Source organism: Oreochromis niloticus, linkage group LG8, assembly GCF_001858045.2.
Source record: "Oreochromis niloticus isolate F11D_XX linkage group LG8, O_niloticus_UMD_NMBU, whole genome shotgun sequence".
Taxonomy (NCBI): Eukaryota; Metazoa; Chordata; class Actinopteri; order Cichliformes; family Cichlidae; genus Oreochromis; species Oreochromis niloticus.
This window is the reverse complement of record NC_031973.2, coordinates 19,699,458-19,711,903: the sequence shown is the minus strand read 5'-3', so window position 1 is coordinate 19,711,903 and position 12,446 is coordinate 19,699,458. Positions and strand designations below refer to the sequence as shown.

The 12,446-nt window shown below is 39.7% G+C and overlaps 1 protein-coding gene across 2 annotated transcripts in view; it reads right to left on the bottom strand.

The window, feature by feature from the left end:
• Positions 1 to 81: 81 nt before the first annotated feature.
• The window catches only part of med24 (mediator complex subunit 24), a 13,488-nt gene continuing 1,123 nt past the window's right edge, over positions 82 to 12,446 (bottom strand). The window contains exons 6-26 of one of the 2 annotated variants that reach the window (XM_003438752.4): positions 12,121 to 12,344; positions 11,654 to 11,765; positions 11,390 to 11,540; positions 11,098 to 11,211; positions 10,772 to 10,825; positions 10,568 to 10,650; positions 10,069 to 10,155; positions 9,751 to 9,862; positions 9,349 to 9,491; positions 9,162 to 9,199; positions 8,969 to 9,051; positions 7,520 to 7,698; positions 7,086 to 7,185; positions 6,538 to 6,713; positions 6,120 to 6,384; positions 5,431 to 5,612; positions 5,249 to 5,342; positions 5,027 to 5,126; positions 4,079 to 4,159; positions 992 to 1,140; positions 82 to 397 (exon numbers count right to left, since the gene is read on the bottom strand). In XM_003438752.4, coding sequence (XP_003438800.1) covers positions 281 to 397; positions 992 to 1,140; positions 4,079 to 4,159; positions 5,027 to 5,126; positions 5,249 to 5,342; positions 5,431 to 5,612; positions 6,120 to 6,384; positions 6,538 to 6,713; positions 7,086 to 7,185; positions 7,520 to 7,698; positions 8,969 to 9,051; positions 9,162 to 9,199; positions 9,349 to 9,491; positions 9,751 to 9,862; positions 10,069 to 10,155; positions 10,568 to 10,650; positions 10,772 to 10,825; positions 11,098 to 11,211; positions 11,390 to 11,540; positions 11,654 to 11,765; positions 12,121 to 12,344 — 2,644 coding nt within the window. In that variant the 3' untranslated portion in view covers positions 82 to 280. The remainder of the gene's footprint in view (positions 398 to 991; positions 1,141 to 4,078; positions 4,160 to 5,026; positions 5,127 to 5,248; positions 5,343 to 5,430; positions 5,613 to 6,119; positions 6,385 to 6,537; positions 6,714 to 7,085; positions 7,186 to 7,519; positions 7,699 to 8,968; positions 9,052 to 9,161; positions 9,200 to 9,348; positions 9,492 to 9,750; positions 9,863 to 10,068; positions 10,156 to 10,567; positions 10,651 to 10,771; positions 10,826 to 11,097; positions 11,212 to 11,389; positions 11,541 to 11,653; positions 11,766 to 12,120; positions 12,345 to 12,446) is intronic. The other variant, XM_005448196.3, reaches the window with a different exon arrangement.

Below are 12,446 nucleotides of genomic sequence, written 5' to 3'. Positions count from 1 at the left end.
GCCATAACACCATGACGTGTTACAAAAACTCACAAAACAAATGCAACCAATAAACACAGGCAAGCACAAAAAAAAAAAAGATTTTCTGTCTGATTTCTTTATTTATTCCAAAATTATTTACAAGTGTGAAAACAAAAAATATAAAAGAATATCAAAACAATGTGAGTCCAGAGCTCTTGCAGACTGTTTTCAGCCCTCTGCTGCGCTTTTGTTGCCCACCAACAGAAGATAAATCCGGCAATGCCTCGATTTATTTCGGAGGTAAATTTAACGCCGAGCCTCACAGAGCAGAGATGGCTTTGGCAGCTACACGTCTCCCCAGCGGCAGAGTCAGGTCAGTGATAGCGAGCACAACTTTAGGTTTGGCCAGAGCGGGCAGCTTCACCAACTCGGAAACCTAAATGTGCAAAAAAAGAAAAAAAAAAAAAGAATTAACTGTTATTCTGAGAGGCGGCATTTCCCAAGAAACACTAAGAATTTTAATGTGTTGCTCAAGGATAATTGTCATTCCTTTTTGAGTGGGTGTGTTTCTGACCCTTGATCTGGTTTTTATGGGACACTCATGATAAAATGTAAGTAGAACAAAAGAAAAGAATTAAGAAATACTTTTTCTCAGAACTAGAAAAAGATGTTCCACTAAATCAGCGAAGTTTTCTCCGTTACTCATTTTTTTCTCCTTTCTGTTATCAGTTCTGGTTTGTTCTTGGCATTTTACTCCATTTCAAACTCTGCACATGTTTTGAAAATGTGGCAACCCTAACATTTCGAAGCTTGTAGGAGTGATTAATATCTCTTGCAAATGCAAGAGGCATCTGTGCTATGACCTTCAGATTCCCTCTTGATCTTATCAGAACACTCAGTCTTTAAAGGCAGTAGAACACTTGTAAGCAGGATTCCTGAACCCTTCCCGATAATATCTAAAGAAGCAGTCATCCCTCTCCCTCCTTTATCTCCACCTGTCTGGCCTCTCCCCTCACAGCTCATAACTCACCATTGTAAAAGGCATGAACTGCAGGATGCTCCCACGGCTTCCCTGCTCCAGACACTCAACACACTCCTCCATGAAGCTCTGCACAAACTGGGTGTGAGGTCCAGCCATCTTTGAGCCAAGGATGGAGGAAATGAGGAGAAAAAGGTTGGCTAAAAGGAAGAGAACAGATGGTAAGTACTATCCTGCTGAATTATTTTATATCCCAAATCAAATCATCCCCAATATCAACACTACTATATCAACACCACTGACAAGATGAGTCCTCCTCTTGCTGCAGTGCACTGTTGGGCTGGGTGTTAGCATGCTCTGGCATAGAGCTGGGCGATAGAACAATAACGATATGTATTGCGAAATAACTTTTTGTCGATAGAAAAATTAAACTATTGCGATAGACCTCATCTCTCTTGTCCTCTTAAAAAAAAAGAAAGAAAAAGAACAGCCAATCCAAATTAAGTAGCACAGAGCCGAACCAATCACAGCCGCAGAGTCACGTCACGTGACTTGTTACGTACAGCACAAGCGCCAAGACGCACATGTGTATTTGTTTTTGCAGCCGTCCAGCCCGGGTAATGAAGGAAATGAGTTTGCTGACTAGAGAAAAATCAACCGAGAGCGTGAGCGAAGGTTACCGAAGAAAAAAAAGATGATGGTTCCAATGCCGGAGAGCTTGTCGAACGGAAGGGCCACAGAAGTTCCGTAGTGTGAAGGTATTTCGGCTATTTCACGTCTGACAAAAAACAGAGTAGCGCACTGTAAATTGTGCCGAAAGCAAGTCTGGAAATACGTAAATAAAATAATAATAAATAAATAATAAATAAATAATAAATAAAGCGGTGCATGCTCAATCTCTGACTGAAAGCGCTAATTCGTCATTCGGCTTTTGTCAGACTAAAGTCACTGTTAAAACTGTTTGAAAAGCTAAGCTATACAACAAGGAGAGATTGAGAATTTCCTTTTAGTTCTCAGTTTATTTGATATTGACAAAAGTTAGTCAATTTTGTCTGTTCTTCTGTAAAACGACCTAAGATTTATTTTTAGAATTAATATTTTGTTTCTAAGTGGAATTGACAATTTAGTCTGTTTTGTTTGTTCCATTTTGAAACTTAAACGCTTTAGCGGCTGCCCTTTGTGTAGTTTGCAATATTTGCCTTTATTTATCTGAAACTGAAGTCTCATGTTCCTTAAGTACATCTACCCTGTTGAACTTATTATGGGAAATAAATATTTTAATTAAAACAAGCTGCTAATTATTTCACATTTTACTTGTGAGCAATGGCACATTTAAATCTTACAAATATAGTTATTTGGCTTATATCGTGATATATATCGTTATCGCCTGAAATGAAAAAAACATATCGTGATATGAAAAAATCTTATATCGCCCAGCTCTACTCTGGCATGAACCACCCATCTAAATGTTTTGATGCATGCTCAATCATCCAGGTAAGGAAATCTGTTCATCAGGAGAGCATCTAACAAAAAAGGCTACGTCCAGATGAACCGAATCAACTTTCTCAATGTTATTGCTGATCAAGCGCTTTCATTTGTTGTAATGGCACTCCCTGATGACAGCAGTCTCCCAAAGTAGCATATCGCACTCTGCCACACTGCAGAAACTGCTCGACAAAGTTTTGAGTGAATAACAAAAAGCCTAGGAACCCCACTCTCCCCAGATCTTAATTTAAATGAGCATACACAGAAGGCAGCTAACCCAAGGTGGTCCCACCCCAGAAACCTAGACAGATGGGGTATTTTAATTATTGTCATGTTTACCGTTTGGCCCGTGAAAGTTTGGATGATAACCCTTTTTTTGTGCCTTTTTATAAAATCCACTGTGGTGGATTTTCAGCCAAATAATCTGAAATATTTGACTGGAAAGAAGACTTCCACTTTGAATTTAAAGAGCTTAACACAAGTAGTGCATTAAACATTTAGGAATGATGCATGCTTTGGGTCATTACCCGTTTGCATCGTGAAATGCTGACTAATCAGTTTTGCAGACTTTGGCTGATTCTGAGAGACAGCACAGCCCCATGCACTTAACACTTCATCCTGTTACTTCTATCAGCAGTCACACCATCAACAAATTTTCCATTGACGAAGGTGTCTCTTGATGGTAGACCTTGAAATGATACGCCTACATCCTCAAGAGTGTTTTTGACGTGGTTATATGCTTAAAGGAAATAATTCTGTGATGATGCACTTTCGTTTTCTTCTGTGGTCTTTAACACTGTTTGGTTTTGCTGAGTTGACCACTTCATGCTTTTTTTTTTTTCACCATCTCTCTAAGTTTTATTTTGATTTCCGTTAGTCTAATGAAAGTCTTCTCTGCTTGCATCTCTTTGGACCTCAATATGAAAGCTCCAGTGAAAAGACACCAAATACAAGTTCAACACATGGAATCAACTACAGATATTATAAACTGCTTAGTGTGTCATGATATACAGAGGAAACAGGCCTCACCTAGTCATGAATCTGCTTTTCAGTAAATATCCAATTATTTCCAAGCCTCATAAAATGGGCATTATGAATAAAAATGGTTGTGATTCCTAAGCAGTTGGTGTAATACTTTTGTTAAATCACTTTAATGAAAGCTTAAATTTTGCACTTTAATTACAACGTTTTGGTTTAAAATCTATTGTGGTGTTTTGCAGAGGCAAAAAAAAGGTTCTTTCTAATATATTTAAAAAAAAAATCATGCAAAGTTTAAAAAAGTCACATTCATATAACATATAGCATTCTTGCTAACTTTAAATATGAAAAATATAATTCTCAGTAATGTCAGACATTTCTTTTAGCGTGACTTTGATAAAAAAAAAAACGTCACACTAAAATTCACTTTACATGAAAATAATGAGTGTCTTAGCTCTGTGTTAGGCCTTGCAAACATATTCAAGGGCTGGATGAGGTCCCATTGGGCCTTCAGAATAGGAGATCTTGTGGTTTTAATCACAGCAACATACCAGTCTCTCCAGTTTCACATCAAATCTTTTTCCTGATTAGTTAATTCAGGATTTTTCATCGTCATTTTGACATTTTAAGAAAGAGATGGGGATGAGAGTAAAGAGATGCTGGTAAAGTTCTCACCCAGGACTCGGTTGAGGGGGTCCCTCATGTTGACAGTGTGGAGCTGTGAAGCAGATAGAGAGCTGCTCATAGACCGGTCTCCTGTAAGGAAGACAAGGAAGATGTGATGGATGAGTTGACAAGTTTCATTTTCGTTCTGCTAATTTAGTCATTCGAGGAAATTTTATTAAAAAAAAAAAAAAAAAAACAACACTTAAAAATCTAGAGAATGTGAAAAAGGAAGTTAAGGATCCGTTGACGGTTGGTTTCCACTGCCATCTTACATCATAATCCATTGTTCCTGGAATAAGACATTTCAATGATACTAAAAATGAAAAGATTATTATTTTTTTTTTACAAAATAAATTAATTCAGATTTTTTTTAACATGGAAAATATACGTTTCTTTCTCCTTGCACTAAAAGACGTATTAAATTCATAATAAATTTTTTTTAAAAAATCTATAAAGTGAGGCATCCGGCGTTGATGAACAGTTTCTAAATGATTGACTTTACGTGGTACAGAAAACCACTGTCACTTTCAGTCTTAACATCAAAGCACTTTTTTCCTAAGTCATGCAACACACTGAAGTTTGACATCCTGTGTGGGGGTTTCTGTGTAAAATTTCCAAAGCAGTTAATATAAATGCTCATTACTTTAAGTCATGTGAATAGCAGGATGAAGGGGGCATGCTAACTGCACCATCGCTCAAAGCAAGAAGCACTGGATGGCAGCGTTCAAGTTAGAACCTGCAGGCAGGCAATGTATTTCAAAGATAATTAATGAGGAGGGAGACCGGTTTACGAAGCAAATTAAGTGCTTACTAGAAGTAACTTGCTGCTAACAGTTCTGAAACTCTCTGGTATTACCACCATTATCATCCCCAGATCAGACTAGCAGACAGACATGTGAAAACCACAGGCTTTATCATTTAACTGTGTATTAAAATCCAGGCACAAAGGGGCCTAACCTGGACTGGAAAGGGCTACAGGTTCATCCTCGTTGGAGCTGAGCAGCCGCATGAGTTTAGATGGTTGAGTGTCATCCAAGGGAAAGAGGCTGTTGTAGTCCTGCAGGGAATAATAAAGGAATCATATCAGTATTTTTACACTCAAACATGTCCTCTTACAGAAAACACGTTCTCCTAATTTTACCAAGTTTTAAAAATTTTATTTTTAAAGAGCTTCTTTACCTCAATATCTTCTCTCTGCCTTTTGCGCTGGCGAGCTGAGAAAGATCCTTTGTGGTGAGAAGAGTAAGAGCTGAGTGCGCACCACACAGACAGCCTGAGGGGAGATCCAGAGACAAGAGTCAAAACCGGAAGTCAAAAACGCCACAGCGACTGCTGCCCTTAGGGTATTAAGCTTCTCTTACTTGGCCAGTGCCTTTCCAGGTGGGTCTGCCAGGCTGCGCCAGTGGGCGGAGTCTGTGAGTAGATTGGGCAGTATGGTACCCAGCAGTGTGAGGGTGATCTGCTGGGTGTCCAAGCAGAAGATGCTGTAGAGTAACTCCACCACTCGATTGGCCCACTCCTGCCGTGTCTCCTTTAACAGTTCCTGTGTTAAGAAACAGTTTCATATTTTCACAAACCGGCCATTGATTTGAATAAACTGAGATTAGTGAACAATGGATGGAATAATGTCAACAGTGTTTTATGCACAAATGTTTGCACAACCGACAACACTGATTCCTACTAAAACTATTTAAGGCGAATTTAAGGTCAATGACGTGCAAAGAAACAGTGGTAGCTACAAGTTTGTGTGAAAAACAATTAAAATAAATACGTCACATATTTATCAATATTTTATAAGGAAATAAATGCATGCGCTGCTTTTCTTTATCTAATGTAACCACATTGGTTTCAGTAACGTCTTTGCCAGACACTTTCTGGCTCGATGTTTTTTTCTCTCACTTTTTCTGCTTAAATTTCAACATTTAACTATAAAGGTTGCTCAAATAAAATTGTAATAGATCAAGAAAACCAATAAAGAACACATTCTTCATGTTAGTGTTAGTGTTGCCGATGGTCACAGCATAAGCCATCAGACCTTTTATCCCCGTACCTTGACCAGATTGTTAGTGAACCAGAAGACACCTCCCATGTTGAGAAGACTCTCGAACAGATGCAGAGCTCGGCTGTCCACCCAGCCTTTACGCAGCACTGCTTGGAACTGTTTGCTGAGGGCCGTATGGATGGGTTCTTTGGGTGGCAGCAGGTTGCGGTAGGGGATCGGCTCCTGGCCCTCCACTGGGGACCGCAGAGTGGCACCCGTCTGTTGGAAGACGTCGGCGCACATGTGCTCCATGATGGAGCTCATAATGATCACGCTGGTGAGATTGTGGAAGAAAATGACGTTACTTTTAACTCTGGTAATGAGAGACGGTGAATCAAACTGAATCGAGCAAAGAAACATTTCTCAGAATTTGTAAAATATAAAGTCGGAGGGTGCTGGTGTGGATGTGCTCTTTATGCTTTTGTACCGTTCATTGTAAAACTGCAGAGTGTTCTCCCCATAAAGTGGCGTTACAAGCTGCCGGATCATAGTCTGGGGCTTCTCCCTCTCATCCCTTCCCAGCATCCGGACATGGGCTACCAACCACGCCACCGCACAGATGGCCATGCTGCACACTTTGCCCTTGATATTGTCAGTAATCTTCTACGTTCGCAGTGGCAGCACCCAGAAAAGAGGAAGGATGTGATTAGCAGAATGAAGAGAAGGAAGGGTTAAAGACGGTCGAATTCTGACTAAAATGGGCATCCTCCCACTTTGCATTAGAAAACAAAGTTGAAAGGAATAGGGAAGAAGTGACAAGTTGGCTACACCTATTAGACGTCAATAATGATGCGCATTTTCACAGCTTTTCTTTACTCAAGTAATCTCGAAATATTCAGTGGAAAATGTCAAGTCATGAGTCAACGAAATACAAGGGTGGGAACGGTTGAAGCCTGAAAATCATATGAGATACTGAGGAAACCACAAGAAATCTTTATTACCCACAGGAAGGAAAAATAGTGAAGCTGGACAAACCTGGACCGCCTCTACAGAAAGCACACCATTCTCCCATGCATTCAAGACTTCCAGTATGGCTGCTGGAATGCTAAGGCAGATCTCATGCCATTTCACCTGCCTGTCACAAGGTTAGGAAAAAAAATCCACATTCAGAGCATTGCTCGCCACGTTTAAGACATTTCTAAACACTAAATAAGTGCAAGTTAAAATCACCAAAATTTATGTCAAGCAAAAATACAGTACAGTAAAAAACTTTGTGCTCTTTTACTTTTATCGTAATTGTTATTCAGGTATGTAAATGAAGTTCAGGCTCTTAAGCAACTTCATGACTGGGTTGAGTATGCCACCATCTATAGAAAAGATCTAAAGTTAATTACCGCAGCAATGTCAGGCAACATCTGCACTGACTGTAAATGATTCATTTACTGATTTCACTTTAGCTTTCAACTCACACTAGTTTCATCTCTGATGAGTTGTTCAGCAGGGTTACCAGGCTCTCCACTTTCCCAGGCTCGGGTCTGAAGCAGGGGTGGTCTGGGTTCAGAGTCTTGCCCTCTTCAGGCATACATGTCTGCAGCCAAGTTTCGAAGAAGGGCGTCTCTCCTGAAGGACTGGGGTCTGACAGGATCACCTGGACAGAAGTCAGCTGATCACAGTCTGCTCAAAAGGACATTATCTCTATTGTTTATTATTTTAAGGTGACCACTGTACCAGATATTTCTCCCTTTTTAACGCTAGTGAATAGGTTTAAAGATGCAATATCTGTAATATGCAAAAAAGCCTTGTTGCTTATTACAGATGCAAAGTAAGTCTGTCCACAAATAACATAGTTAAGACTTGAATTTTCAATGACATAAAACTCATTTTTTCATCGCAGGGCCGCATACAGCCTACCAGAGAAATCCCCTTTCTGTTAGCATAAAGAAGTTTAACTACACATTTAACTCCTGAGATCTCTTAATAGAAGAAACAGGACAAATTATCTTTTTAAAAAAATATTTTTTCAAGATAAAGAAATGTTGCAGTTGTAAATTAAAGAAATTCTAAAATTGAATTAAATTAACTCTTTGGGCTTAAATTGTAAGAGATGTGTAAAATATCAGTGAAATTGTTGGCAGCTCTGTGTAATTATTGCCCTGTAAGTATAAAAGCTTTTGTTAATTCACATAAACTGTTTTTTAAACAGTGGAGTCACTGTAAAATTATATATAAATAAAGTAATTTCTATAGTATACAGTGAAAAAAACATTTCATACACATCTATTACCTAATTATACCGGTGCAGTACGAATGACGATGGGCGATGTCTATCAGTAGTAAAAGTTTTAAAACTTGTGAAAACAAAAAGTCCTCTGTTACATTTTCCAAAGCCGTCCAGCGAGCTGCAATAAAGCCATTCCTGGGCTGTTTTTGGCTCCCGGGCCTTATGTTTGACACCCCTGCTCTAGAGCCCATGGTATCCCTCCCTTCTGTGATCTAACACTAGTGGAGTGCTCCTTGGTGGGGCCTTTGGGGCAACGGTTCACAAGAATGCACATTTTTCTTTTTTTCTTTCTGATTATTGTCTCCTCTCTAACATCTCTCTCTCTCTCACACACACACACACACACACACACACACACAGAGATTTTTCTACTATACCTTTGTATTACTCTCACTATAATTAGTGTAAAAAGGCATTTGTTGTGACTAAATTACGTTGATAATAAAATAATAATAATAATAAGGATTTTAAAAAAATTAGAATATTTTGCAAGAAGAGAGTTTGTTTAGATAATGTTAGACGACTTATCCACAGCCCTCTCTGGACACCTTGTAGCCTTAAACTGAAGGGGCAGGCAGTCTTACTGCAACATCCACAAAAGGCACTGTGCACTTGAACTTTGTCAAACTGAACTAACCTCAGATCCATACGTCTGCACCACGTGGCAGAGCATGAGGAAGGAGATGTCGAAGAGCAGGGCCCGTACAGACGCAGACTTGGCTGATGGAAAGGAGGAGAACATCCACAGTGTTAGTATCCCACTGAAAGATCAAGTGAACGAAAGAAGAAATTCCCTATTCGGAACATGTCACTCTTGTATTTGAACTCACATCCTTCCCCGCTGATGTGCTTGGGAAACTCATTAAGCCTGGAACAAAACAGGGGGATAAAACATTACACAGTAACACACAAAAACTTCATGTTCAAGATGACGTTGCACATAATCTCCCAACACTTGAAAATTGCCGGTCTTACAAAGTTCTTGTTACTAAAAGTTCAAAAGCGTAATTGACTCACTTAATGAACTTCCGGGCAAAGGATTTGAGTTTCCCAGTGGCTGCTGCTGCAGCCAGGAGCAGATCCAGGCTCTTCCCAGACAACATGTGGCCAAGAACACCGAGCAGACCCTCAGGAGACTTAGAGTGGTCTGCATCTACTGTCTAATGAACAAAGATGGAAAACTTATACTCATTTTTTTTTTTTAAAAACACTAACCTGTTGTAATGTTGTGACCTTTAAAACACATTGATTCTGATATTTTCAGACATTAGGTTTCATTGGTTGTGGCTCACTTTTACAATCATATACATGATTCTCCGAAGCTTCTTTGGCACTTCTGTCAATGCCAACACTACATCTGCATTTTGATATATATTAATTAAAAACATGCACGATTCAAACATGGTTATGGGGTGCTACCTTGAGAATATTGGTAACAGTGGGCTCGGCCCTCAGGATGAGGCCTGGGTTAGGCTGGATGTTAGCATTTTCTGCAGTCTTTAGCCTGGGGGCGAACTCCCTGTCCTCGGTCCTGAATCAAATTTGCAGGGGGAGAAGGATATAAAGGGACGGGAAGAGGATGGAGATAGGATGGAGGAGTTGGGGGAAATGACATGAATACAGTGGATAAAATTCCATTCTCATTTCTCATCAATATGATTAAAAAAAGAAATATAGGCAATCTTTTTCCTAAAATATCCACAATTGCATGTGTTCTGATAGCAGAGAAACCCATACCGCTTTGAAGTGAGGGTAAGTGTATTTGAATCCGATAGCAGCCCCAGTTTATTACACTCTGTCAGGAGCATTCCAAGGCAATCACAGCTACGTAAAGAAGCAAAAGGAAAAAAAATTGGAAGCATTGTTGAACTTGGTATATACAGGCAAACATAAACAGCTATACTATTATTAGAATAAAAGATGGTAAATGGAAAATAGATAATAATTCTAACGATAGACACTTTAAACAATTCAACTCAATTATATAGTGCCAAATCACAAAAACAGTCGTCTCACGGTACTTTTTATTATAAGGTAATGCAGTAATACACAGAAACCCAAATGATCAGATGACCCCCTATGAGCAAGCACTTGGCGACAGTGGGAAGGAAAAACTCCCATTTAACAGGAAGAAGCCTATGGCAGAACCAGGCTTAGTAGCTATAACTGCTTTTCTTATGTATATAATCTTATTTTGAGATCAGGGGCATCTCCAGTGACATTTACGAGCACTTACTTGCATCGCTGATCTGCTTTGTCCAGGAGTGGCGTAAGCTTAAGTAAATACTGAAATGCTATGTTCACATCCTCCATGAAATCCTGGGAAATGCAACGTTTGCACATTTGAAAGTGACAAAGACAGTTTATGACATTACACACGCAGCGCTCAATATCTGGGTGTTAACTTACAATACAAAGATCAGTCAGGCATTTACTTTACCTGTCCTTTGTCACTCTGAGGATATTTCTTTAGTCGGAGTAGAACTTGCGGGATCTGAGATGAAGAAATCACAAGTTAATTTCATCTGATTTCTGTGGAGTGTAGACAGTAATATTACTACCAAATTAGTTTCATGCAGACAGCTCAGAGGGGAGATTTATAAAATCACTGCACAAAATTTGGCACACTATTCCTTCTCTAAACTAAAAATCCACAACAAACAGAGTCAAGGAAGCAGTTAATGATATAAACAGCAAGTAAAGGCAGCAAAAGGCAGAGAAAAAGACAACAGAGGACCAAGTTTTCTTCTTTGAAGTAGAGCTTACCTTAAGGAACGTAAAGGCAGTCCATTTAAGCTCTTCTGTGCCCTCTGGTGACTCAATGAGGCCAGTGAAGCAAGCTTTCCATATCTCCAGGACAAAAAGGGGAGCAGGAATTCGCTGATGGGAACAGAAACACTCCATTTACATCACACAAAACCTCACCAGGAAAGGCTGTGTAATATTTTGGCCAAAAGCTGAAATGTTTCTTTTCTGTGTGTAATGAAATTCCTTTGTCCTATAAAATCTGTCAGTCTAAATTTTTACTGTTTGATTTTTTTCACAGCTTAATGTTCACCTGCATTCGTTTGATCATCATTAACTGCTCCACCAGCGGCTGTATCTCTCCTGTCAAATTCATAGTCCCTTCCAGCATGATGAAGGCATGAACTGATGGAAAGGAGGCATGAACTGGAGGGTCACTCTGCTCAGACAGCATCATGGGAATACTGAAGAAGAGAGTGGAGAAATCGGCACAAAGAAGTCAGATGGGAGGCTTGAAACTATTGTCAAATTAAAGCTTAGGAGGATCATTTGCTCTGTATTAATGTGTCAGCCTCACCTTTTTACTAGTGACAAGCTCTCCTCTAATTTAGTAAGCAGCGTTGAGTTACTCACACTACTAAGACCATCTATCAAATTAAGCACAGCTTGCTCTACATTGCTCCAGGAACCTGTTGGAGAAAAAGCAGCAGCAGAAACACTGTTTAGATGCCACGATCGGCACAAAAACACACTTTAAAGATTTGGCCAAAAATGACAGTTTTAGCTTAAGTGACATTTTTGTATCACTATGGCTGAATGGCAATAATTTCAACAATTGCCAGATCCCATGCATATGCAGGTGTTTGCCTTAGAATGACTTAATATTAAAAGGCAAATAAACTGCCAACAAACTTTGAGAGCATGTTAATAGAGCCTCAGGTAATTTACACACTATATAGACGTACTGATACATCAGCAGATCTCAGCCAGACTTCACTGAGCACAACCCTATGTGTAAACAAATACCCACACACACTTATATACCTTGGTCCTCCAATCGGGCAATGTGGACTAAAGCTCTGTTCTTGGTGCTGTTCATCAAACTCTGGAGCCTTTCCTGGCAGGCTCCAAGACTGGTCTCTGTGCTGGCTGATGGACCCAGTTCTCTGAGCTTCTCACAGTACCACGCACAGCCCTGCACCAGCCACACTACCACTGCCAGCAGAGCCCGACAAAGCCCGATGCATTCCTCTGCTTTTCCGTGACAGCTGGATCAATAAGAGACAAGAAGCAGTGACATTTTAAGCAAGATGCACACTCACTGGTCCCTTTATTAGGTACACCTTGCTAGTACAGGGCTGGATCTCATC